Source organism: Phalacrocorax carbo, chromosome 2, assembly GCF_963921805.1.
Source record: "Phalacrocorax carbo chromosome 2, bPhaCar2.1, whole genome shotgun sequence".
NCBI lineage: Eukaryota > Metazoa > Chordata > Aves > Suliformes > Phalacrocoracidae > Phalacrocorax > Phalacrocorax carbo.
In genome coordinates, this window is record NC_087514.1 from 111,895,171 (window position 1) to 111,921,616 (window position 26,446).

Sequence of the window (26,446 nt, forward strand, 5' to 3'; positions counted from 1 at the left end):
GCTTTTCCTTTCCCTAGCTGGTTGAGGTGGCCTGCTTTATAGGGGACTGTGGTTTCTGCTCTCTTATCCTCTCAGCAGGAGGAAAATACTGCCACTCACCATCCCTGCTTGCTATATGCAAGGGGTGCAGAGGTCCTTCTCCTAGTCTCTCCACCTCAGTACTACTAGCTCAAAGGGGACAATTCTTGGTGGCTGTTGTGCTCTCTAGGTCAAAGAAGCACTTTGCAATATTTCTTCTAGTGCTAAGGCATAGAACAGAGTGGGTGGCATGTTGCAGGGACTCAATTTCCTCTTATCAATCAGTCTGGAGTCTTCCTGCCTGTCTCAGGCTGATGTATTAGGAAATTCACTTCAGGTTTATTCCTGATGAAACTAGTGGTTATGGATGCACCACGTCTTAGCAAAAAAAACCTTTCGTTGAGCCTCTGGATTCTGTGTAAGGCCAGAAAAAATATTTATAAGGAGACTGATGATGGGCTGAAAATGTTCCTTCTGGCCCCATTCTCCTTCCTTGTCATCCCAGTAAGAAAAAAAAAGTTACAACTCTGCATTGACATAATCTCTTGGCAAAATCCTAGAATCATAGAATGGTTTGGGTTGGAAGGGACCTTTGCAGGGAGGGTTGAACTAGATGACCTTTAATGAGCAGGGACATCTTCAACTAGATCAGATTGCTCAGAGCCCTGTCCAACCTGACCTTGAATGTTTCCAGGGATGGGGCATCTACCACCTCTCTGGGCAACCTGTGCCAGTGTTTCACCACCCTCATAAAAAAAAAAAAATCTCTAATGTTTTATGTCTAATCAAAATTAACTCTAAGGAGCTCTAGGTGGGTGTAGAAATCTGGATGCCTGAAACCCAGGGCAAGGCCTTGGTATTTATTAAGAATACACATATAAGATTATGCATAGGTAAAGAATGCCTAGCTGTTTAACAAGTTGAAGACTGGGCTACATCTCTGCATTTAATATTGAGAATACTTGCCTATACAAAATCTCCTCTCACCCTTTTTCTGTCAGAGTCTTACAAAAATTAGATATTTGCATGCAAAATTAAACTAAAATTTTTTAATGCCTCTTCTTTTGAAGCATAACACCAATGACCTTAGCAAGTCTTTATATTTTTCCTTCTTCAACTTTCTGGTTGCCAATTTAAATACATGCTATTATATTTAGAACATTTTGATGTGTTTTTCAGGTGCCATGACAGCTATTTCTACAAAAGCTTTAATGGAACAGTTGCGTTTAAAATACCAACAAAAACCATGGACCGAAACTCTGAAGCTTGTCCATTTTTGCATGGTAAGAATCACACATTAGGTAAGAGAAGGATATGTGGTTTAAGAGCAGGTTGCCAAGATGATTCACAACCTTGACTTAAAAAAAAAAAAAGCCACTGGAAACAAAAACCCCCAAACCCCCCAGATCTGGTACCTATTATAGCCTGGCTCCTAATTTTCTTACAACAGTGTATAAAAAAAGATTCCTGCATTATTTTAACACTTTAGAGTTTGTTTCTTGCGTTATTTTAACTCCTCAGGGGTTAGCTCTGATTGTCTAATACTGTAGGTTATTTTCCATTCATTATCGTTAGGACATTTGTAGTATGTAAAGACAATTTTTTGCCCATAGGATTGGGAGAAAAGACTGTTTTTCAGAAAATGGCCTGAAACCTGCTGTCTAGACTCTATCCTCTGTGATATACCTTAAGTTGTTCCATGCTTCCCACCCTTCCAGTAGCTAATTATATTTAAGAATCATCTTTATAAAAAGCAGATTAGCACAATTGCTGTGAGCTTGGTATAAAAAGTCCCATAAGGATATTGCTTAACTAAAGCCTTACTGTGAAAGCAATATCCTGAGTCTGAAAATAGAGAAAACTTTTCAGCAGTGAAATTCCTTTGTGAGTTGAAGTGTGTACTATGAGAAATTTTCAGACAAGAGCCAGACAAGAAGCTGGGACAGTTTGCTTGCTACTTAAGTTAATATCTTCAGCTGGAACTTGCACCTTGAGTCTAACCAAGTACACCTGTGGCACTTACCGATCTCTCCTTTTCACTCTGGCAGATTCCTCCTAAGATAAAAACCTAGTGCCTTTTCATAGCTGCTCTCTATTATCATAGTGAAATTAGCTGGTGTAACTTGTGTTCAGCTCAAGAAAAGTGAATGGAAAGCTGCTCCCTGCTCCAAAGGCTTCTGATATATAATCACTGCACAATAGGATCTTCGCAAATCCATTCAGTGCTGCTACCTCAGAGATAGGTACAATTATAGGTCACCCCTATGTTTGACAGAAAGAAATAAGTAGTGTGTTGTTGTACTGGGCACCAGTGTTCTGTGTCTCACATGCAGTGATATTCCTTTTTGGCTAGTAATTTAAGGAGTCTTCCTCTGTCTCTTGTTTTCACAAATGTGCTAGGATAAGCCACTTCAACGGCTTGATGGTAATGCTCCAGGTGGTCCATTGGTCTCTTGCATGGAGAAGATACAAAGGACATTAAATGGTAATGAGCTTTCAGATAACTCAAAGCATATTTTTAATATTCTATGGAAACTACCTATCCTTATCTATTGGTCATGTTCTGCACAAAGGGGTCAAATGTACAAACACAAGGTGGGTATGACACAAGAGACTTGTGACTCATCTTTGGACTAAGCCTTCAGGCTATAGCTGTTCTCAGATTCTGAGAATAAGCTCTACCCAGCACAGCACTCGTTAATCATAGGGTAATAGTTGTCATTAATAACAAGAAGTCATGCAAGAGATACTATTTTCTCATTTCCTAAATCATAGCCTTTAAAGCAGGATTCTACTTCTTGATCATTGCAGCCTGATTAAATAACATTTCTGTTTTTGCAGCTAAATCTTTGTTTTCTATGATGAACAGATTGGAATCTTTATCCAAACAAAAAGGGTAAGTTTGTTTATGAATAAATGCAAATGAGCAAGCATGGCCCCAAGTCCAGTGAGGAATACCATCTGTATGGCTTGTCAACAATATACTTCTAGCTCAGTGTTATAATGGAGTGTGTTACTAGGAATGGGTATAAGTGCCTATTTTGATTAGCCCTTTGTGGAGGAGGTTGTTGGGTAAAAAGAGGGCATGCACGCCTAGGTCCCAAAGCTACAGGCTGTGGTAAATAGTTTTCTGCAAACCAACACAATAATGCAGAGAACAGAGCACAAATATATTGCCTGGTTGGATAATTTTCAGAAGCTGAGCCAAGGAAGAGTTATTTTTGAAGCACCCCTCATGCCTCTTCCCACGACTGAGTAAACTATACTCATTTCCTTTCTTCATGTGACAGAATTTTTAGACATACAAACCCTTTTTTAAATCTTTTTCCCCTCTCTTCAGGCTTAATGCTCATGTTAGCCCCAGTGGGACTTCCTGCTACATAACATCAAACATGTTTTATATAGAAGTTCAGCTGGAGAAGAATGGAAATGTGGTATATGTAAAGTTGGCTCACCTTGGAGAAGCTCCTGTGGTAAAGTTAATTTTCACTGTCTCTCACCTTCCTGTAGTCTCTCTCCTGGCCTCCAGCTGCCATGTCAGAAAGTCTTTGACTCCCTTTTGGTCTTGTCACACCTGCCAGCCAGTAAATGGCACTACCTACCTCTTTAGGCATCTGAATCTCTCGCCTCAATTTACAATTTGGTTACAGGTATTTACTGTAGCATTAAATATTAAGGTAAAACTCAGCCGACATGTCCACCTTACAAGAATTTTGTAGTACCCTGCATAAATATTTGTATTCTCATACTTTGATGTTATCAACATACAGTAAATAACAGGGTCTTAAAATATTTTCCTACCAAGGTGTAATGCAATATATATTCTCAATGGATGTCTTGGAGCTGTTACTAAAGATTCTATTTTTTCCCTTCTACCTTCTTTAGGAGTATGTGCATTCCTACTAATGGGGATGTTTTTCATACAAATTACTCATTAAAATATTAGCAAAATATCACTCTGCAGTTCATATACCATGTTCTGCAGTTGCTTAGAATCACAGACAATCCTTCAGATCAAAGATATAACAACAACCTGTTGTGGAGGGGTGGGGAGCATAAACTCTGATTTACATCACTAAGTATCCAAATTGTTATATTAATTTCAAGTTAATTTAGCCCCTGTTTTTCAGTTGCAGTCAGTCCAGGAATTTCAAGTTATTCTGTTTAACCAGCACAGGGTTGTTGATAAGTGAGTGCTGGACAATATTATTAGGATTGAATTTTAGCACAGTAACTGCCAATAAAAGAAAAACTGGTGAAGATGCAATTTTTTTTTTTTCTGGAAAGAGTTTATCAACAAACTATTTATGTTAATTTTATCCTCTTCCACAGAGCCTTTGTTCTGCTAATTATTATATTAATATAACGTTTTAACTATTGTAATGTTAGTCTGGTTTTTGTTGTGTTTTGGTTTTTTTTTTAAGCTAACCATTCAGCTAATTGAAAGTTATAAGGAACATTCTTATAGTTGTTATAGTTGCCAATGAAATGCTTTTAAGAGATGTTTCACAAAGGACGGTAAGAAACATGAAACTCCTCTCTCTCATTCCTGTAGGTTTGTGATGACTTGTTGCAGCATCTAAGGTAAAGAATCATGTGCAGAGTTTCTTGTTGAATGGAAAGGAATTCCTGAGCCTTGTGTTTATCTTAATGTTGCGGAAAAGCCAAGGCTAGAGTTTTTTCAGTGTAAGAAGTGAAAGAAAAAAAAAAGGCAAGAATCAGGAAACAACAATATGAATCCAGAAAACAACAGAAGAACTGACACCTTTTTAGATTTTATTTTATGTGGGAAGGTGGATCCAGTGCTCCATATTGGAGGCTGGTGGTTGCTGTAACTGTTATTACCTGCTTCCAATTTGTAAATTCAAGGCTAAAACTGCAGCAAATATGATTTTGAAAAGATACTCCAGGCACTACTTATTCCTCGAGTCATTAAATTGAGAACAGCTAAATTGCATTTGCCTCAGTGGAGCGAGGGGAAAGAGTAATTCATTGTATTGGGCTTTAGCTGCCAGTTGAACACAGCCTTTGAATACTTGCATTTGTGTTGATTGCAAGAATTACGGAACTGCTTGGACCCATAATTTTGGAAATGGACTGATGATGATGATTCAGAACTGGCAGATTTACAGATCCAAACCAGATATTACTTTTCCCCTTCTCCTTCCATCAAATACTAAATAGCCTTTGTGTTGCCCTTATGCAAATGTCTTAACTACATGTCCTTCAGGCTTCTGTCACAGCAATGAAAACAAGGTGATATCACATGGTCGGTTTTTCTTTGCAAATGCATAGGAGATGTTACTTTAATTTTCTCATGTAGCAGTAAGGCATTATATATAAAAATATATTAAATATATATAATTAAAATATATATAATATATTTTATATATATTATATATAATATATATTTATATATATAAATATATATATTTATATAATATATTTTATATATTTATATATATTTTTATATATATATTTATATATATATAAATATAAATATATATAAATATATATATTTATATATATATTTATAATATTTATATATAATATATTTATATAAAACATTTTATATATATTTATATATATATTTATATATATATAAAAATATATATATATTTTTTATATATATATGTTATATAATATAACATATAATATATTATTATATCTATACGGAATTTTAAATATATATCTATATATTTTATTATTATTACCATTTTTGTTTTGTCTGAATAGTTGCTGTTCCAGGTCAGGCCACCAGCATGTTCATTTAGAAGTCCTCCAGCCAATATGATCAAGGTTCCAGGTTTTACTAATAATGAGTATATTTAGGAAATTGGATTCTTATTTAAATACCTTGGCAGAACAGTTGAATGGGGAAGGTAAAGAGACAAAGAATAATGATCGACCTTGCATATTTCATCTCTCATACCTGTAACACGTCACCAGTTTTTCCACCCCTCTCTTTCCTCAGAAATTAAGTTATATTAGCTTTATAGGCGTAAGCAGCTATGTCTTGAAGCTTTAACTCAAATTTTCCTAGGTTTTTGACTACCAGTGATGTTAACTGCCAGCAGTTTGGCATATAGTTATCATTGGCACTGCAGATAGTGCTTGTCTGCCTTCCAGCTTTTGTTATGATTTGGCAAAAAGTGCAGGTATCCCTTCTCCACCTCTTGGTGTAGTATTTTATTTGGTTGTAAGGCAGTTTGTTATATGTGTAATGTTTCCCATGAGTCCCAAAGTAACTATAAAATCATGATGAACCAGCCAGATAGTGCATAGGCTGGTGCTGTGCCTGTACCTACATGCCTGTTTCCCCACTAGTCCAGCTGGAAAGACTCATGGAAGAGCTGAGCGGCTTGCTTAGGTTTCTGTTTGGAAAGGAGTTGTCCCAATGTGAAAGTCCAGGCAGGCTTATTTGGTCTCTGCTGATCCATATTGCAGCCACCTCTGCATGGAAAGGGAAGGTATGTCTTGCTGAGTACAGCTCTCTGTGACTGCAGGACTAGAGAGTTGAGTAAGACTTGTAAAATCCACTTAAGCAGGTGAGTAAATACCTGGTGGGTTAGTCTGAGCAGAGCTCCAGGCTATCACAGCTATCTGCAGGAATTCTGGGTTTTGAGCAGTCTGAACAAACTTATGCAAGCCACTTGTCCCCTGTTCTTTTTTTGATTGATGGATCTATCAATTGTATTTAAGATCTGTCTCTCTCACAGGGTGCTGTGAAGTGCAATATTAATACAATACTTGATATTTTGATGAAAAGAACAATGTACAAGTACATTGCATTAGGGAGGTGTTGCTACTTGACTGGCTTTATTGGAATATCAAGAGAAGTGCTTTGCAGCTGATGAGCTGTCAAATGTGTGTATCGTGAATATCTATTGCTTTCAGTAGTGCATATTTAACCAGTGTCAGCTATAATTACACTGCTTTTTGCAACAGAGCCAAGGGTTCACATTTCCTGGTATCTTCTAAGAAAATTTAAAAGCAGTACTGCTACTTACCAGATCTGATAAGGAGGGGGTCTATGTCACTCTGAAATTATGCTTTTTCTAGCAAGTTAGATATAAAAGACTTATTATGAATCTCATTTAATAGCATGATAGCAATTGTTTCTTTTTGGTAGGATGAAGAACTATGATGCCTTTGGAAAGATTCTAGAAGACCTGTCAAATCTGTATCAAATTCCAGGAGACAGGTTGCAACTGGCTTTTACTTGAAATACTTTTTAAATCCATTGCCTAGCTTTTGTTTACTTACAAAAATAATGAATTGTCTTCTCTCTCTCCCAGTGAAATGAAAGCTAAGGGATACCTTGCTTTGCAGGCCCTTGAAAAAGATCTTTATTCAATGTTTCTTCTAGACAGGTAACTTGAAGTCTACCTTTCTCCCTTTCCCTCCACCCCTTCATTTCACTAAAAACTAAGTTAACTAATCTAATTATAGAGCAGGATGTGGCAGGCTAATGAGTTTTCTCCCACTGGAAAACACGAAGCCTTTCTGCAGTTTGCCAACCCCAGGCATGCCAAACAAGACAATCTACTGAACTCCTGTGCTTTAAGAGACTTGCTGGGAAACTGGTTGGTTGCAGAGCTTGGGGGTGTGTGCATGTGACCACTCACTGGGAGCAAACGGCACCGGAAAGTCAGCAGTCATGTTTAGATCTCCCTGTGGCAGAAGTAAAATATACCTTCTGGGGTCCTGCTGTTTGGGTATCTCATTTTGTGCTCAGGTTTTATATCAGGAGTAGTGCATACTAGCTTTCCTCCTATCTTTCCTTTTCTCATTTCTCCTTTCAAACAGTAGGATTACAGATAGATGGGAGACAGATTTTCCTAAACCCTCTGGTAATCGTACAATGAGTTTCATTATTTTCAGAAAATGAGTTGAGGCAGTGGTTTCCTTCTGGATTTTTGAAGCATCTTTTCTGATATCTTTCCTATTAAGTACTCTCGGCAAGTGTGGCCTTCTGTAACTTGAAACACACTCTTGGCTTATTTTTGTACAGAATTCTCTTATGAAGAATACTAACTCCATGAACAAATATACTATATCCTTGCTGATCACTGACATCTCAGTAAATATTATTTATGAGTTAAACAGATTATTTGTCCCATCTGTGATGTAAGTTAATGCAGAGTTTTAATACACAGCCACATAATTATATGGCTGTATGTATTCAGCTGTATGATCACATTTGAGGTTAGGGATTTGTTCTGTTTGAGTTAGTTTATCCAGGTTATTTCCTCACTCTTTGCTCAACCTGCCACTCCAATATTTTTGTCCCCCTTCATTTCTGGTAAATAGCACATCAAATTATAACATGAAACAGCTCAGATACAGAATTGAAACTGGAAGCCCAAGTCCTAGGACTAATGCAAGAGTGGAATGATGGTGTTTTGGAAGCTGTCATAACAAATGGAGGCACAATTTACTTCCAAGACAGCATCGTCTCCCTTTGATTAAGGGCACAAATTATCCTTTACATTAGCCTATCTAGCATTGCAACTCAGGAAACACTAATCAAGATGTGTTTTGAACTAGAACACAGGATGTAAACAGAGTTACTGAAGTACTTCATGGAAAAGTAGGACACCTGGTGCCAAGAACTGGAGGTGATTTTTTTTTTTTCTTTTCTTCATGGATTCAAAGAATTGTAATAAAAAAGCTTACCGAGTTGATCTTTGTCTACAGTGAAGATCCTCTATTACAAACAAAACATCCTGTAGGGACTTACTGTGTCTGTATTCTCAGATAACGTACAGACATACAGAAGGAGAAAATACAAACAGGCCAGGTGGTTTATCAGCTAATGCAATGTTGACTTTGCAGCAGCCTAAAAGCAAAGCCAGCAATATTCTGAGGTTATGTGGGAAACCACAGCTTGGGAGTAACCGTGATGTGACAGCGGTAGTAGCTGAGATAACGCTCATGTTGTCTAAAAGGCAAATACAGTCAGTTGATCAGTTTTTTGGCTCATCTACACTGCCAGAAGTGAGCTTTAACTGTTAATGTGTTCATAAAAGTAATACATGCTACCGCTATCCTGTTGCACAGCTTGATGTGAGTGTACCTTATGCAAGTATTGCAACTTTCCCTTCTATTTCAGACTACTCACTGAAAGCCAGCAGTTCAGCTAGTATTTTTAAGGCTGAACAACAGGTTATTGTGCAAGAGACAGAAATTCAATCTAATCTTTGAAAAGATGTTTGATAACTGAGAAAATGCTGCGATTTGAACATATACTGTAATTCGAGATGAACTCTTCTGAGAAATCCCCTTCTGCCCATCTACACTGCTCTTGGTTTTTTCCCCCTTTGTGTCAAGATGCCTAACATATTTCCTCTATTAACATGTGTAGTAACCTTTTGTTTTTTAATTATTCCTCAGGAGCTCCTATGAACATCGAATTTTACATTTCTCCCTATCAGGTTTTGGAAGCAACACTAAGTCCTGGTAAAGCTAGAAAAGCAAAAATAACTAATGTGATAACTTTTACAGCATTACCTGTTTTCTTAATTAAAGTTCATTAATGAAATTCAGAAATACAATTTAAAATTCTAGTTTAGCAGAATGATTTGTGTGATGCACTTTAGCACAATTATAACATGCATCAGGAAACTACTTTCCCATTTCTTGGCTGCTGACCCAAATTGAAGTGAAAGTGATATCAAACAAAACAACTGCCTAGCCAGCATGAAAATGACTGGTGGTTGCTTGATCTGTTTCATGGCATGTCCCACATTGGGCAACTTTGGCATTTTGGGTGTGGTCTGTGCAGGCCTCTCCTTGCTGCCCAAGACATTGTGGCTGTCAGTTGGACCTGACTTTTCAGATACCTTACCATTGCATGTTTTGTATGCATAGGATTAATCCACACTGACACGAGGAAAATAATGCAGTTCTCTTTCTCCCTCAGGTTCCCAGGTGTGTGGAACAAAAACTGTTGTAACTCTTGAAGGCACAGATATGCTCTACAAACTTCCTCTTTCTCCACTACTTGTAGATTCTCAAGCTGGAGAGGATGGGTGAGGCTCTGGACTCTTCACAATACAGAAACAGATTTACAAGTCATTGGCACTAACCTCAGCATAACTTACATTTAGCCTCTGCTAAAGCAGGAAGCTCTGTTTTATTGACGGCATTATGCTCTATAGCTACACCTTGTATAACCTGTGGCTTTTACAGTTTTCCCAAATGGAATTTAAAGTTATTGTGTTCATATTTAACTGTGTCAACTGCATTGAACTATGGATTTATTCATAGATTTGAAGCCAGAAAGAGCCACTGGAACAATATTACTTAACTTCCTAGTATTCATCAAGCAACTCCTGCATAGTTTCAGAATAAATAAATCATATATCAAGGCATATTATGCCTTAACTATACAAAATAGTTTGTCATCCCACCGTGGATACTGACACCTCATCTCTATTTCAATATTAGGTTGGAGGGAAAGTCTGAAGTAATTATCCATAATAAATCACTATAGAATGATTTATAGCAAACATCCTTGTGCACTGTTCCTCAGTTTCTGGTGGCTTACTTTTCCTTTCTGCCAGTCTTCACATTAACCTTGTTTTAAAACATTAAAGGTTATAGTTGCGTTTATAAAGTAAATAATTTCTCAAGACAGAAAAAGTATGGAACGTAGTAAACTGCTTGGGACCTGATAGAGGCCTTACACTATGAGTCCTTGTTATGTCAATTTCTGTAACAAACTTCCATTTTGACCTTTTTTTTCCCCCAGCAACCCTGTTTTTTTGCCACTGACTGATGAACTAAGCATGGATTTGCCAGCTTTTTTTGTGCTGAAGTTTCACGCGCCTATTCCTATGTCCTCATCCAGTATTGAGGAGATACAGAGTCTCACAGGCATGTTACAATTGTTTTTAAGACTAAGTACTTCTGTGACTTTGCATTGCTTATTTGCTTTTCATTTCCCTGTGTTCACATTGTAAGAGGAAAAACTGGTTTCTGGGGCAGAACGTGTTCTGTTCTATCAGCCCAAGTGTAACACTTTAGCAACCAGTGCAAAACACAAAAGTTCTAAGAAAGATATGACAATTACAGGCAAAGCTGTTAAATGCTCTACGTCAAATTCCCATTAGCAAAAAAGGGAATAGGAAAGGAGATTGATGTTTTTTGTCTTTTCAAAACATTGGGTTTATTCTTAATGTTTGCTTTCATGCACAGTCATAACCTAAATGCTAATTAAAAAAAAAAATTATCTGGTTTCAGGAATTCAGATTACTGGCTTGAAACTAGCTCCTCTATATGAGCTGATTGTTCAGTCTACCCTTAAAGAAAAATTCAGTGAAGACTTATCCACACGTAAATCCTGTTTCATTGTGGTGAGTATAGCGTGCATTTGACACACACTCTGCCCTTGTGCAAGACATACATGGAATTGTATTTCCTCATAAGCAAGCAATGCAGACTTCCCAAAATCCCAACAGTATTTAAATGCTCTTTAGGAAATAGATCAAGTTATTTATGAAACAATATTAGACCCTTTCAAGTAGGTGAGCTTCTCATCCTCATTAATTAAACACTGTGTGCATGGCTGCTGCTGAAGTCGTATTAATTTGTCTGTGTGAAACCCAAATATTTACTTTTCTGAAAATTGCTCAGAACTTTATTATTAATGCCTTAAAAAGAAGGAAACTTATTGGCTGGTGTGAGGAACAAGTCCTGAGATGATACTTACTTAGATTTTTTTTAAGATCTTTACCATGCTGTGTGTCACACTGCATATCATGCTGTTTTAGCAAAAAACATTTCTTGATTAGGTAACACTGTGAATACCAATAACTTTCAAAGGGACTGGGAGGAAGAAAAGGGTAAAGTGTTACAACAGTGATGACAATTATTATATAGAGAGCCATGGTTGCTTAGTTATAGATAGCTTCCCTTTTAATAACTGTTCTGTTAAAAAAATACTTAAGTAAGGCTGCATTAGATGCAGAAGAAAAGTTTTAGAATAGAAAATGGTGGCTAAGATGCTTTCTGCCAGACTTACGTATAGGGCAACTACATGACAAACTTCAAAGATTTACCTTTTTTTGCTAGGAAACATTAATTTTGAAATACATGGCAACAAAAGAAAACACTTCTTTCTCTTCTACTAGCAGTGTCAGCAGAGCCCATTGCCTACATAATTCTTGTACTTTGAGGTGGTGGTACAGAAATAGTAGTAAGTTTACACCATATTAAAATATGATTTAGCAAAGCTCTCCTCTATAAAACCCATAAGATGGGATGAATTTTTAATTTCCATTAGATACACACGGAAGGCTCTGTAACCTTTCAGCAATTCCCTATAATAGTACTTGCTGGGAGACTGTTTTACTTCTAAGTTTAAAGATTTTCATTTATATAAATAAATTACTAAATTGAATACTAACCTTGAAAGGAATGTAGGGGAAACCCTTTTGCTCCATGAACACACAAGGAAAAGCTCTTTTATTCTTCTCTTCAGCTTTTGGTGATGTAGACCCTGCTAATTAACTGCCCTGCCCTGTTCTTAAGGTGACAGTTCCCATTTGGCATCTTGAAGTAGATAACACCCTATTGCACTTCTAATTTTGTCACAGAATCACTGTCACAGATAGGTGGCAAATTTTTCTTACTGTCTCATCTTCTCCTCCTCTTCAAGTGAATCACTGGGAGATATCCTAGCCAAACATACTTCTCCAAAGAAAGCAGTAGTGGTGGAGGGAGGAACAACATATGATGCCCTGAAGAGATTTCAGGCAAAACTGCTATCCTACTTGTACAACTGTCAAGCAGCACTACTATGATATCCTTCTGAGAGAAGATCTTGGTTGTTAACATTTCTACAGCCTACAGGGCTCTTAGGAGTAGTTGGAAGAATTGGTGGCACTTGAACTCCTGACCACTTGGCTCTGGGTATATTCACCTAATCTGGGTGCATTTGGGAGGGAGAATGGTTCTCTTTTAGCTTCCTCTAAGGACTGTATTTCTACTGAAGTGCAGACAGGCATGAAAGACATGCTAGAAATGTCTTCCAAAATTATTTTTACTGTCAGATTGTGCAGTTTCCTGGTAAGATCAAGCTTTACTTTCTTGTTTTCAATGCTTGAAATATTCCCATATTTGTTGTTCAGTCTCTTCCAGATTGCCCAAAGCACTGTTACTTCATAAACAAGGGCTCAGAAGAAGCAGATTTAGCAGGAGCCTTGGTCAGTAAAATCCCATTTAGCCACCCAAAATGTGTGCCCGGCGTCATAGAGATTCTTCGACATCAACTGGCATATAACAGTCTTATTAGCAGCTGTGTCTCTGAGAAGCATATAAATGAAGGTAAATTGTGTGTTTGGGAGTAATGGCAGAGTATTAGAGAGAAACTAGCTTCTAAGCTGGGTGTTAACAGATCAACTGCTCCTTTGCCAAAGCTGTCATTACTTCTGGAGTATCCTGCATGATAAAAAATTCTTAATTCTAGTACTACACTCCGTTGAATATTTTCTTTTAAAAGATCTCCTAGGCCTCCTTTTATAAGCATAAACTAAGTTGCCAAAGTAATGATTCTACTGTACCTAATCTACAGTATTTTTAAAATTCTGGCATGTGATTCAGCCAAAAAGAGTCCCAGGTTCAACCGGATATCACTAAATAGTGATTTTATTTCTAGATGATTCAGAACTGCTTTACTTTGAAGTGGTACCACACAAGAACACCAGCTTTTCTGTCTTTTTCCTTCATCCTGCGAAAGAGAATTTAGCCTGTGGTATGTGTGGAACAATTGATACTCTCCTCTTTACTGGGTTGACAGGGACTTGGTTCTATCTAAGCTCTTGCACTATGCTTTTCAGTTACAAACACACTCTAAGGGCTGCTCTTAATGGCATGCAACCCATGAAAAAAAAACCAAAGTAGCACTTGGGTATAAATTGCTTACTAAAGAGTGTTCTGTATTCAGCATAAACCAGAAAGTAAATGCAAATATTCAAGTCCTATTCTGTCTCGGCCTGCATTAATAAATTGTAACTTTGACGATTTCTGATTTAAGCATATAAGGAAAAAGTGAGTCTTAAGCAAAAGCACTTTTGCAGGCCCCTTCCCATTGACTTGTCTTACCTCTTGAAGCATCAGAATGAAAGGATGATTTTCAATGTTTATAAAAATGTTTATTTTGAAATATTTATATTATGTTCTTTCTTAGTGATAATTGATGTTATAACCTCCAGAGAAGTCCAATGTCGCCTTCATTTAAATCCTCAAGATCCAACTCTAAATTCTAGTGATGACTTTATAGCAAGAGCTGTGAAGCGGTAAGTAGTTTTATTTTATTTCATAACAGCTGGAATGAACCTCGGGTGTCCATTTAATGGAAATACCATGTGTGTTCACAACACCATAAACTCAGCAACCAGAAAACTTCACTGTAGTAAAAAGTTATAATACAATAGTGAGAATAAGTTACTTAAGACACTAAAATATCTTTTTCAAAAATTTTAAACATTAATAGTGATGGAAAGTGGTTCTAGTAGAAGGCACATGAGGCAAGGAAACACTTTTGAATGAAGGGAGTTTTACCTTTCATAAAGATGTTTTTTTCTTTTGTAAACACCCTTTTCTGAAGGCTCTATCTGATGACAGTCTCATGACTGGTATAGCTTAGAATAGCATGGAAAGGACTTTTTCCACATCTACCTAACACCAATCAGTATTTCTTTGCAGAAAGTGAGGTGTATATGGCATGTCTACAACACTGTCTCTGGCTTGTTTTCTGAAACAAATTCCATGAGAGGCAAGTTGCTGCAATATATGAACATAGGCTAGAGAAACGACTGAGAGCATTAATTTATTTGGCATAAGATAGTATACAGCTACTATCTATTTGATGACAGCAAGAACAATGCAGGCTGGTTTTGAACATGTTTAATTAGCATGCCCTGTATTAAGTCACAGAGTACTCATTACTATTCCCAGAACCAGGTAACTATTGTTAGAGTGGGGAAAAAACCCTCTTCTAGTGGAGATAGTGTTTTAGAGAAGATATACTCTGTACTTGTCTAATACAAAACATGAAAGTTACAATTATAAAACTCAGCAAGAATGAATATATTTCAATATTATTAGTTCAGGTTTTCATTAAAAGCACCCTTATATGACTTTTTTTTTGACCAAACCCTGCCCCTCTTTCTATCAAAGCTTCTTTTGCACCAGCTAAGCTCAAAGATCCAGCACTTGATTTCATTGTATCATCATATGTTTCTGGTATAGCACATGAAGGTATATTGTAGTTAGTGTAACACCTATTAGGTTGTACAAGGCAAAAAGATGCAAGGAGGTAGTGCTGTTTTTCACCGCACATATCATTCAGGTGTCAGCCACAGTTTCAAAAACAGAAGTAGGTTGAAGAATGGATGAAGCCTGTAGTAGTGACTAATGTTTCATTTCCTCCTTCAGTTGCATGTCGGTCCCAGTTGTCATGAGAGCTATTTTCAGGAATGCTGCCAAGGTGAAAGCTGATAGCAAAACACAAGACGTGGAAGTAGATATGACACAAAAACCTGAACCACCATGTCAGCAAGTGACGGATTCTAACAGTCCTGAAGAAAGTCTTTCTGTGGCTGGTCAGCAAGACTGGGTAGTGACAGATAAGCCAAGTACTACAGACAGCCCAAAAGAAAACCTCTCCACAGCCAAACTGGAAACTCTGGGTGATAACACGGGAAAAAGTAACCCCCCAGTAAGCACAGAAACTTTGGGCAGAGTGGAAGAAAGTAATTCCACAGCTAGTACAGAAGCCATTATGACAGATGAGTAAAACACACAATCTATTATTTGATAATCAAACCAGAAAGAACTATTTTCCTTGGCATAGATTGCTTTTGCAGAAGTAGTTGGAGAGAACTTGGCAAGCTTGCTGTCTACTTAGTGATTTGTGAATGGAGCTTCCTCTTTGCACACTATTAAATACATACAAGTAATACTCTTGAATTTGCATTTTTAAACTTCCAAATTTGGGAAGTCTAACACTGCTCTACTATATGTTTGTCTGCACCATATTCTACCACGGTATGGAAGATATTTCTGGCTGACATATGTGATACAGGTTGTAACATAACACATGCACTTGTAGAAAAGTAATGTTCATCTCTGTCAGCATTATGCTAAATAAATTGAGAAAAAGAAAGCTGTTTGAACAATTTTGTATGTAATTAATACAGACAGCCCTCTTTGCCTAATCTTTCAGAAACAGGTTCAATAACAGACTCTTAATTGCAGTTCTGTTTTCCCTTAATGTAGAAGTGGTACTGAATGGCAGCCAAACTTACAGTCTACCAGCTCCATGGCAGGAAAATAGCCTTTAGTATGAAAGTCATAGACTCGGTCTCTGAAAAATCAAGCAATTTTTACCTTAGCTTTTTTCTGGCTTCAAAGTAGAAAACCGTTTTGTGATTTAATTTTTTTCTTTAAAAAGTATAGTTAGGTCAGCTGTTCAAAATTTCACATTGTCTCTGTCTAGACCTGTTTTGTCTCAGACGTGAAGGAAAGTTACAAGCAACTTAAACCAAGTAAACTCCTAACTTATTGTAAATCAGCTTAATTGGTGTAAGACAGGGACAGGCATTCACAAAGAAAAGACTTCCTGACCAGAGCAATTTGCAGCTACAGTTAAGGCAAGCAACAGGAAAAGGAGTCAAATACAGAATGTTGGCACAGAAATACAAAGTTGTCAGAAACATGCACGTGTGTTTCTACAAGGTGAATAAGCCTGACTTCCTTGAAGAGTTTGGAAAAAACACTATGGGAATGAGTTCAGGCTAGAAGGACTGGCAAAATAAATACAAAAGTAACACCAGGTTAAGTTCATCACACTGGAAACATGTTCAGTGTGGTCTAACAGCGTAAGAGTAGATGAACTAACAGTAAAACAATTGAATTGTCAGTAATTCTGCAGCTGAAGAGAATAGTGTGTTTTCAGCAAAAGTGAAATAAATAGAACTGTATGAGGAGGAAAAAAATAGTTTAAGTATGAAAGTGCACTGCATAGTGGTTACAAAAGGTAAGAGGAAGAATTTGACAAAAAGTGAAAAATTCCTGTATTTTACATAGCAACTAGAGAGAGTCACAGCACTCTAGAACTCAGCAGCAAATCCTGTTCTATTTTCCATAGAGTTAGCATATCATCAACAGCAGCTTATTCTGCAAGAACAGCTTGTCTATAGCACTGGGCATTTATTTTTTAGATATTAGAAGGGTCCTATTTAGAGGGGCTATTTAAGGGACCTGCTCCATTTCCAAACTGCTGCCAAAAATGAAAGTGAGGGTGAAATGACAGCTTCTGACACAGAACAGAAACATGTTTAGTAATGTTTGTAGAGCTTTAAAAGTAATTTCTCCTTTCTGTGAAAGTTATGTTTAAGATTGAAAGCAAGGTGGTTTTTTGACAGGAGCCAAAGCATGGTGAAGATTTACAGAAATTACCTCTACTGGGAAGTATCAAAATCAGATTTCCTTAAAACAAAGTGATGTATGATCTTGTACATGGTCCACAAACTGATAATCAAATCCAGTTGAGATAATTTTAAATACCATGAGACAGAAAAACTAACGTTCCAGTTGCTGGACATGATGAAGTATATCCAGTGATAAGCCCAGTTGTTCTACTAGCCAAATAGTCTGCTTTTTAACCCAAGCAAGGGTTGACCTTTCAGGATCTGTGCAGAGTTTTGCCTTGCTGCACTCATGCTGCAAGGAACCAACCTCACAATTATTTCTACAAATCTTTTCACCAGAGTTGCTAATGTCCTCGTGTTTTCCAGCTTTAACTTCACTATACTCTGTCCCAGCTGGAGCTGTGTGATTAAGGTCCATGTCCCGAACAGAATCTAAAATGCGTCCGAGATGTGGCTGTTGTTCAATAGAATTCAGGTACTTAAGCACATCTTCTTCATGCTTTCCAACAACATCAAGAAGATCATTTATCTTACTTAAAGCAGAATCATGTCCATTAAAATGACACCAGGATAAGAGAGCACTGAAAAGTAAAGAACAACAACAACAAAAGTGATTACATGTACCCACAGAATCCTCCAGTTATTGAAGGGAGATAGTGATGTGACAAGATATCTATACTATATAAATGTATGTATGTTTCATTCACATTTTCTGGGAAATTCAAGCGGTAGAACTAAATATGTAGGCTTAAAGATGTAGATTCAGATAATTTTGGAAGAGTAACTGAAGGAGGATTTTTAAGAATGATCATTCTACATCCAGGTAGGCACTTCCCTGTATTCAGGACCCGAGAATTTTCAGGTTGCTCACACTGGACAGATTTACAATGCACTTTTTTTTTTTTCATTAAAACAAAGAACTGCATGCACACTCCCTTCATACACACCCTCCACATGCACACAGCCTTAAGGAATTTGTAACCTACTTCAGGGTTCCTCTGAACTGGCCACATGTAACCATCAGCTGAGCACCGTGTCGGTAACCTTGATTAAAGCCTTCCTGGAGTGTAAGTTCTTTCCCAGCCTCAACACCATCCCTATAGCCTTCCTATAATAAGAGTAGTGAAACAGGTTGTTCACAAGATGAAAAACTGGACCTATGACAATTTCATTACAATAAAAAAAGTTTAAACAAGTATTCAGTCTCTTAAATTACAGCTTCTAGATTTGAACATCCCTCGCTGCTACACCCCCACTGCCAAAGCAAGACATGCTTTTTGCACTGCATTATGATTTACTGATCTGTAAGATCCAATTATTTTCCGAAAGGATCCCCAGAAGGTCAGAAAATACAGGAAGTATTTTTAAAAACATCAAAAAATGAGACAAACCTGCAGGGAAGCATGCTTGCTTTCATGATGACCAACTCCTTTACGAAAAATTCCTTAAAGAATACCACACATAGATTTCTAGACATCTAAAAATACATAGGCTGCAAAGTATTCCCTTTAGCAGAGGTACTCTCCCATCTGTAATCCGTCTACCTGTTTTCACAAAATGAATTACTGAGCCTTGCTTCTCTACTTGCTGGATCTCACTCAATTCAAGAGTTATACTAGAGAAAAGACGGTGATGGAGTGAGTCACATATAAATATATTGTGATTGTTTTCTGTACGAAATAGCTAACGATTGTAACACTAATTAATTGATTTATATTCTAATGATGTTACCATATAATGTAGAACTTTTTTCATGCCAAAACTGCAAGTTGTAACAGTGAAAACTTCTATTTGCTCATGAGAGAAGAAAACTGGTGGCCTTGCTAGAGAAATAGCCAGGAACGGAATGTATTTTGCCCAACATACAGCTCTAACCTCAATAACATTTTACAATTTTGCAGTGTCTACTCATAAAATACCAGAGGGATTTGTGTAAGAACACTAAACAGCCCCTTAAGAAAACCAGTCTTTTCAAGGGACTCAGATGCAGGAGACTTTTCCTTGGAGAATAATACAACAGCTCTGTTGTAATATCATTCCTCATCACAGCCTACACAACAGCTTCCATTCATGTTCTTCAGCCAAATGTTGTTCACCCATGAGCAGACGAGCCCTACTGGCTCCACTACGAATGATAACGTATCTGTTGAAGTAACCTGAGTTTATGTACTTGTTTTGTTCCCTGTAGAATTCCAGGGAGGGAAGGGCTGCGGAAACCTGCTTTCATAACATATATTTTTCACTAGGAGAATAAATAAGCCACAGAACTACCCAGACCGCAACATTCAATTGTGGTTCCGCATGGAGTCACACATCTTAAATCTGACTGATGAAGACCTCTACTTAAAAATCCAAACATATCATATTTCTTTATTCGCACTGTTTAACTGTGTTGCCATACATTTACTAGTGGCATACCTACAAGTATTAAAGCAAATAACTCGCATCAGATTTAGTACTGCCTTTTACAAATGCATGTGGTTGTACAGAGGGAGCCAATGTCTTTTGGTAAAACAGTATTTTGCTCTGACAAACCTCTCGTAAATTTTCCTGACATTCACAAGAAACTAAGCCACCATAACTTTTAAGCAGCCACTCTTGTTTTCCCTTTAAATCAGCCATATGAATATCAAGGTATGTATCAGTAAATGTAAAATGTTTAAAAAGACCATTAAAACATTGTTATAGGAATACCTTCAATCTTTTTTTCATAGTGCTGTTCCATTCCTTCTGTAGTAGATACATCTCATCTGCATCTTCATCAAATATATCCTCATTGGATCGGCTGACTGCAGCTTGTACCCAGGACATAACAGCAGTGATGACTATGACCTCTGTTTATGTGGTAAAGAAAATACTGACTCAAAAGTCCATCTAGCTAAGTGTCAGATTAGAAGTATAGACAAAAACCGTGAGTTTTGAAGAGACGTCATGTATGGAGCTGATTGTACATTCGTTTCCACATGAAAAATGGATGCTGTTTACCATCAGGGTGCATCTGTCAAGAGAAGACAGACAGATCATTACTGGTAAAGCAGCTTCTGTAATTTATGAGTACAACTTAAGACAGCAGTTTCTTCCCTTCTAATGGCAGTGACACACATGCACATCAAGTGAGCATTTCTAAATGTTGCTAGTACACAAACACCAGGCAGAAATAACTTTATGACTTGATTCTGACAGCAGCTGACGAATAGCCCCATATAGCTTCCACGAGGCGCACTAAGTTATTGCCTATAGAGTTAATAATTAGCAACGACTTCCACCTTTGATTTTCAGTTTCCTGGTTATGCCAAATACTTCACCATCTTACAGATCTTGATTAGAAATAATGCTTTATATTGTGAATAATGAATGAGCTAGTTGTACTGCAGAAGGACGAAGACATAATTGGATTATTTAATCTTTGCCACTCAAGAAAACCTTAAGAGGCCGCTCAGAACTAATTCATTGCATCGGTGGAAATTCTTACAACCCACGAACGCTGTTTCTCGCAGCGGCACCAGCGACTCTTGGGGGACCGCGGGCCGTAAGCGCCACCCCGCGCCAGGCCAGGCTGCTTCTCCTGTGACACACCTGGCCGGAGTCCGGCAGCCTGCCGGCGCCCTCCCGGCGGCGGGCCAGAGGCGCACCCCGCCGCCCCTACGCCTTTCCAGCCAGCAGATCGCAAAACCGTGCCTCAACGCGCCAGCGCCGCCCTGCCCAAACCTCGGCCAAGCCCACTGGCCCCCCGCCGCGCCCCCGGCCCCGGCCCCGGCCAGGCCGCGACCCGCCATTTCACGGCCGGCCGCCCAGCCCGGCGGGCATCCAGCTCCCCACAAGCCGCCACACTGCAGGTAGCCTTCCTTCTACCCTACCTGACGGCAGGCGCAGCCTCGCCTCGCCCCTCCCGGCTGCTCCCTCAGCCCCGCGCTCCGTCCCCTCACCACAGCCGCCGCGCCACAGAAAAACCCTGCTCCCTGGGCGCCGCCATCTTGGCTGAGGGCAAATTGGCTTCACTGCTGTCGGAAGCAGTTGGAGAGCGGCAGCCATGTTGGCCGAGGGCAAGCTGCGCGGAGGCTACAGTCGAACAGCCGCCATCTTAACCGGCAGCCCCGTGGCTTCAAAGCCTGTCTGAGGCACTAGAGGCGGGCGGCCATCTTGAGTGCGGGCACAGCCTCGCATCCTCCTCAAGGAGGCGGGGCGGGGTAGCCGGGCCGTGGGGCCCTCCTGCCCGCCGAGGGGAGGGGGGCGGTCGCTGGCGGGGAAAAGAGCCGGTACTTTGAGCCCCCTGCCCCGGCTTTCCAGAGCGAGGGGCGTGTGACCGCCCCAGGCCTTCCACAGAGCCCTCAGGCCAGCCCCGGTGGGAGCGTGTTCCCCGGGACACGGCGGTTTTGTCCTCTTTTCAGTCATACATCGTGGAATTTAAACTAAAAATCTGCCTTGGCTTCTGAATCCTCAAGGTGCTTAGGTGTCAAGTATGCCCTTAAGCTTTCCTTTACAAGATTAGGCATCACAATAACATATCCTTTTTAATATGAAGGGTGCTGGCAGGAGTCAAGTGTTTCATTGTTCGCATCCATCAGAGAAAACAGTGTTTTTCTTGGTGTGTGCTACATTTAGCATATGAGCGTAAATTTAAAGTTGGTTAATCTTAATAAACATGCTATATGTAAACCCTGAAGTCAAGTTGTGTGTTTCTCCGAATTGCCAACTCCTGTTACAGGACGTGTCCTCATGTACTGAGTGCTTCTGCAGGTCACTGAGAGGGAGCATGTTCACCCCTCATCGGGAGAGGCTGATTCCCTGTTTACCAGGCTGGCCATGATGCCATGCTCACCCCGCAGCCACTGCCAGGTGTCCCACCTCCTGTCCCACAGATTCATTACAGCAGGGCTAGGGGCACTGCCGTGGATGACAGCAGACCCTGCCCTCATGCTGCAGGTACTGAGTGAGAGATGAACGATAGTGTGATGCAACTCACACAGCTACAGCACTCTCATCTTGTCCCTTTTGTTTTGCAGAGACAGCCTGTCCTCCTGCTCATGGACCTTCTCAGACACTCGCTGCTGGTTGCATGCTGAGGTAGAAGTCACCAGGTAACCCAAATCTGTCAAGAAACTGGTGTGTCAGGGGTGCCTCTGGATGGCCAGAACTGTGCATATCTGTTCCTCAGAAGTTACTATACAGGTCCCTGACTGCTGATTTCCTCACTCAGTTCTATCACTTCCACCTCCTGTCTGGTAGAGGCTTATTTAACTAGTTCAGCCATTTTTTTTTAAACAGGCAACAATGCCAAAGATAGTCTGCACTCACAAATGCACAGTCACAAAAGAGCTCGTGACCCCCTCATGACCAGCCATAATGGCACTACTAAACCTGGGTTAACTCTTTGCTTATTATCTTGCCCTCTGTCCCAACAGCCTCTTGCTCTTCTGGAAAAGATACACAGGTATCTATGGGATACACAGGTCACTATGGGTTTCCCAATTCAAACTACCTCTGTTTAAATTGTCTTACATTTACCAAAGTTACCACACAGATGTTTGTAACGTAAATCCTTATAACCATGAGAAACAATGAAGAAAGCTCATATTCCCACCCCTTTCTCTTAGTAGCTTTGGGTGGATAATTTGGTGACTCATATTGTACAAGTAGAGCTGCATTGTTGGGTTATGAAGTGCAATTGCAACTTGAAGACAAGTGCATTGTATGCTGATGGTCTTGACAGGGCTGTAGAGCTCGGCAGAGCTTGAGGGTGAGGTGTAGTGCCTCAGGGTGTGGATATTTTCCACACCTACCTGTGTTCTAAATAAAGCAGTGTCTGCATATTATGGTGACACTTTGTAATGACACATGCCAAAGGATCAAAAGACGAGAACAATATCTCACAGACTATAAAAGAGTTCTGGCATTTTTGCAGAATAAAGAAAAGTTACGTGAAAATGTGGAAAAAAAAAAAAAGGTAGTTGATTTGTGACCCATTGTAAAATTTCTCACTGCCATATCTAAGATTAAAAACTGGTTAATTTTAGGCTTATGGTATCTGTTATACCAAAGGTACCTCTGAGCCATGAACATGCTTGGCTCAGCAGTTACTTCCTACACACCTTTAGTACTGGGGAGAGGTTCCAGAGGGTCCAGTACACAGTCATGCAGAGCTTAAGGATAGCAAGGGGTTGCAGGAGATCATTACAAATTATTTCTGTCAGCTTCGTCTTAGTGGTAAGGTTTGCCATTAAGCAATCAGCCATGAGTGATTGCCAAAAGTAAAATATATTAAGATAGTGGCATGGGCTTCTTTAGACCTCTCTGTAATGCTTTAGATAAAGCATTGCTCCCATTCAGATCATTATTACACACTCTTGTCTTTAAGTCATCGGTGCCTCAAACCCCAACTGATGGGAGTGACCAATGGATTTCATCATAATGCACAAAGACCCCTCAAGAATTCAAGCTTTTTTGAAGGGTAGTTGGTTACCATAGATAGGACTTGTGCTGTGTTTGGGCTACTCTGTGGGGCAGGATGATCACATTCTCACTAGGGCTGTTTCCGTTGCTGTGCATTGCTGTCTCTGGCAGAGATGAGCTAAGGCTTGTGAAAGGTTCAGGGTAGTGGACTATTTACACCATAAGTTTTCTCCAGTCATACAATGCTTATTGTCATGGACCGACGGAATCACATTTCATTGGTTCTAATTTTGGGAATAATATAATCCTTTTAAGAAATCGCAGCTCTTAAATGGTATTTGGATTCATTTCAAGAACACTTAAATCATTGTTCACTTGTTCTCTGTAGTAAACAAGACTAAAACATAATGGGAAAGAGTAAGCTATTGAAACGTGAGGAGAATGAAAACCATCAGTATTTAATAAAGATAGTCTATGCATTGTCACCAAACATTGCACAAAGTTTCTGGAGAGCCTTAAACCGTAAGTCCCTCCCAAAATGCATATTCTGCCTACGGTCAGATCTGTAGTCTTTTCCAGATATCTGGCTCTACTCGTCAGATCTAGGCTGTTTTTCCTGAATATGGTGAATAACAGGGCATTGGTAGGATTGCCTACAACGGCAGCAAGAAAGACATACTCATGCTCACATGCAGCCTACATCTCGGTCCTGGTCTTGGTTCTCTGTGTATTTTTCCTTCATGCAAGTGGTGGTGGGGTTGGGTACTGCTGGCTGTATGTTGCAATAATAATACAGTGACCTCCAGTGCTTAAATCCTTTGCTTCCAGACCTACCACAGAGAAGGAAACAGTGAGCTAAGAAGTTAGCTGCAAGGTCATAGGCTTAATGAGGTTTTAAATATTGCAGCTCACAACAGAAGAGTTTGAATTTGTAATGACCCTAAATTAAACAGGAGGGATAAAATAAACCTCTAGGATCAATTACTATTATTACCAGAGCATGGTAATAAACATACATTTCTGTGTTTTCCTATAACATCTCTCATTGAGGATATTAAGGCAATTTACTACTAAAAACCTATTGCTCTCTTGTGATGAAGGTAAGTAATACATAGGAATGACTTCCCCGTTTTTGTGAAATCACTTCTCTCTTCTTTAATAACATACGATAATATTACACAACACTGTGGGTCAAAATGTTTCATTTAATGTCACAAAAAAATGGAAGAATATAAAAAGCACCAGAAATTGATGAATATATCATGGGTAAATGTCTAATATTCACTTCCAAGCACCACAGAAATATTAATAACCATTTTGCAATTACTTCTCACACAAGTGTTTTCAAGGGACAGGATAGTTTTCTGCCTCTTCTTTTCCATCTATTACCAAAGCACAGAGCTTTGATAGTTAAATGTTACAACAGGGCAGTTTTCCTGCTTGCAGAATCATTATCATTTCAGATCCTGGCAAAAAAAAAAAAAAAAAAGAAAAGAAAAAAAGCTTTCCTGAATATTCCATGGACTTCCAGCAATTTGGCTTGTCCTGAATTATAAGTGGAAGTGGTTAAGCAAAGGAATATTTTTTTTTATCCCCTCCTTTCCCCAGGCTTGCTTTGAATGTCCCTAGGGAAGCCAGGCTTGCAGTCTGAAAACCTCTACTCTGAACTGTTGAGTACTGAACAGAGCAGCAGGTACAGTTTATTAACACCAACGCAGTTCCCTTCAACCTGTCATTTTCCTTGGTTTGCTCTTCAATTGCGTGAATTTTTTTGTCCCCAGATGTAGTCCATATTTTCATTCTGGAACTTCAGTAACAACTCTAACATTGCAAGAAAGGTGGTATTGCTGAGATCAAAAATGAGCTATATATTCATTCCAGCTCAAGGTTAATGCTGCCAGAACAGACTGTAATATGGGACTACACTGTCCTTTTTAGAATATACAACAGAGAAGCAAGGAAGAAATATTCCTAATTGTCTTCAATCTATTGACAGTGAGCTTTCTACAGTGTGAAATTCCACATAAACAGAAAAAGGTTATGTCAATAAGGACAAGAAAATGTAATAAATTCTACATTTTAGTTGTGTATCTGAATCATGTGTCTACTGCAATTGTAATATCAGTGATGAGTCTGACTGGATTGTATCATCAATAAATCAGGACCCCGTAGCTCTGTGACTCAGATATCCTTCAATAAGGTTTTCTACCTTATTGATTACATTTCTTGATGCAGAGCTGCCTTTTTTTTGGTATAATAATTGATCATAATATGCAAATAATTACTGTAAATGTAATTAGTCTGAGAAAAATGCTGTATTCTACTTATGAATTTCCCCAGTGAATAGCATCTTTGGTCAAATCACACAGACTTTTTGTCACGCTTACGTTGCTTCAACGACAGAGAAATGCCAGCTCTTTTCCTTTGGCTAAGAAACAAATTGCCCGCTCTGTTTTATCCCTTGTATAAACTCAGGCAAATGATGAAAAACTGCAGGAATAGCAGCTGTACAATGCTGATCCAGTTGTCTGAAGTGAATAGAACTGCTAGAAGGCATAAAACTTGTGGTGTGCACTGTTTTCTTTGGCACTTGAAAC

The 26,446-nt window shown here is 38.9% G+C and overlaps 2 protein-coding genes and 1 long non-coding RNA gene across 7 annotated transcripts in view; 2 read left to right on the top strand and 1 right to left on the bottom strand.

Moving 5' to 3' along the window:
• The first annotated feature begins 1,145 nt into the window (after positions 1-1,145).
• LOC135312020 (mediator of RNA polymerase II transcription subunit 1-like) lies at positions 1,146-14,315 on the top strand. Of its 2 annotated transcripts, XM_064443862.1 has the most exons (15): positions 1,146-1,301; positions 2,419-2,503; positions 2,860-2,914; positions 3,359-3,491; positions 4,574-4,602; positions 7,151-7,222; positions 7,317-7,391; positions 8,569-8,639; positions 9,415-9,480; positions 9,944-10,052; positions 10,775-10,899; positions 11,266-11,378; positions 13,155-13,350; positions 13,682-13,777; positions 14,238-14,315. In XM_064443862.1, exons 1-15 carry the CDS (start codon positions 1,185-1,187, stop codon positions 14,261-14,263), a joined length of 1,368 nt encoding a protein of 455 aa, XP_064299932.1. In that variant the 5' UTR covers positions 1,146-1,184; the 3' UTR covers positions 14,264-14,315. The 2 variants fall into 2 exon arrangements, 1 of the variants encoding a protein (XP_064299932.1); XR_010371635.1 differs by lacking the exons at positions 1,146-1,301; positions 2,419-2,503; positions 2,860-2,914; ... (8 more) ...; positions 11,266-11,378; positions 13,682-13,777 and having other exon boundaries at positions 13,267-13,350; positions 14,213-14,311.
• Positions 14,316-14,829: 514 nt separating this feature from the next.
• Positions 14,830-21,547, bottom strand: YAE1 (YAE1 maturation factor of ABCE1). Of its 4 annotated transcripts, none has more exons than XM_064443864.1 (4): positions 21,317-21,547; positions 20,154-20,293; positions 18,446-18,567; positions 14,830-18,040 (listed from the first exon to the last, which is right to left on the bottom strand). In XM_064443864.1, the coding sequence occupies exons 1-4, from the start codon at positions 21,489-21,491 to the stop codon at positions 17,611-17,613; spliced, it is 867 nt and encodes a 288-aa protein (XP_064299934.1). In that variant the 5' UTR covers positions 21,492-21,547; the 3' UTR covers positions 14,830-17,610. The 4 variants fall into 4 exon arrangements, with proteins under 4 accessions (XP_064299934.1, XP_064299935.1, XP_064299936.1 ...); XM_064443865.1 differs by having other exon boundaries at positions 20,154-20,457; positions 21,317-21,451; XM_064443866.1 differs by having other exon boundaries at positions 20,154-20,457; positions 21,339-21,430.
• The window catches only part of LOC135312021 (uncharacterized), a 41,991-nt gene continuing 36,564 nt past the window's right edge, over positions 21,020-26,446 (top strand). The window contains exons 1-2 of the long non-coding RNA XR_010371636.1: positions 21,020-21,295; positions 22,463-22,523. This is a non-coding gene — a long non-coding RNA (uncharacterized LOC135312021). The remainder of the gene's footprint in view (positions 21,296-22,462; positions 22,524-26,446) is intronic.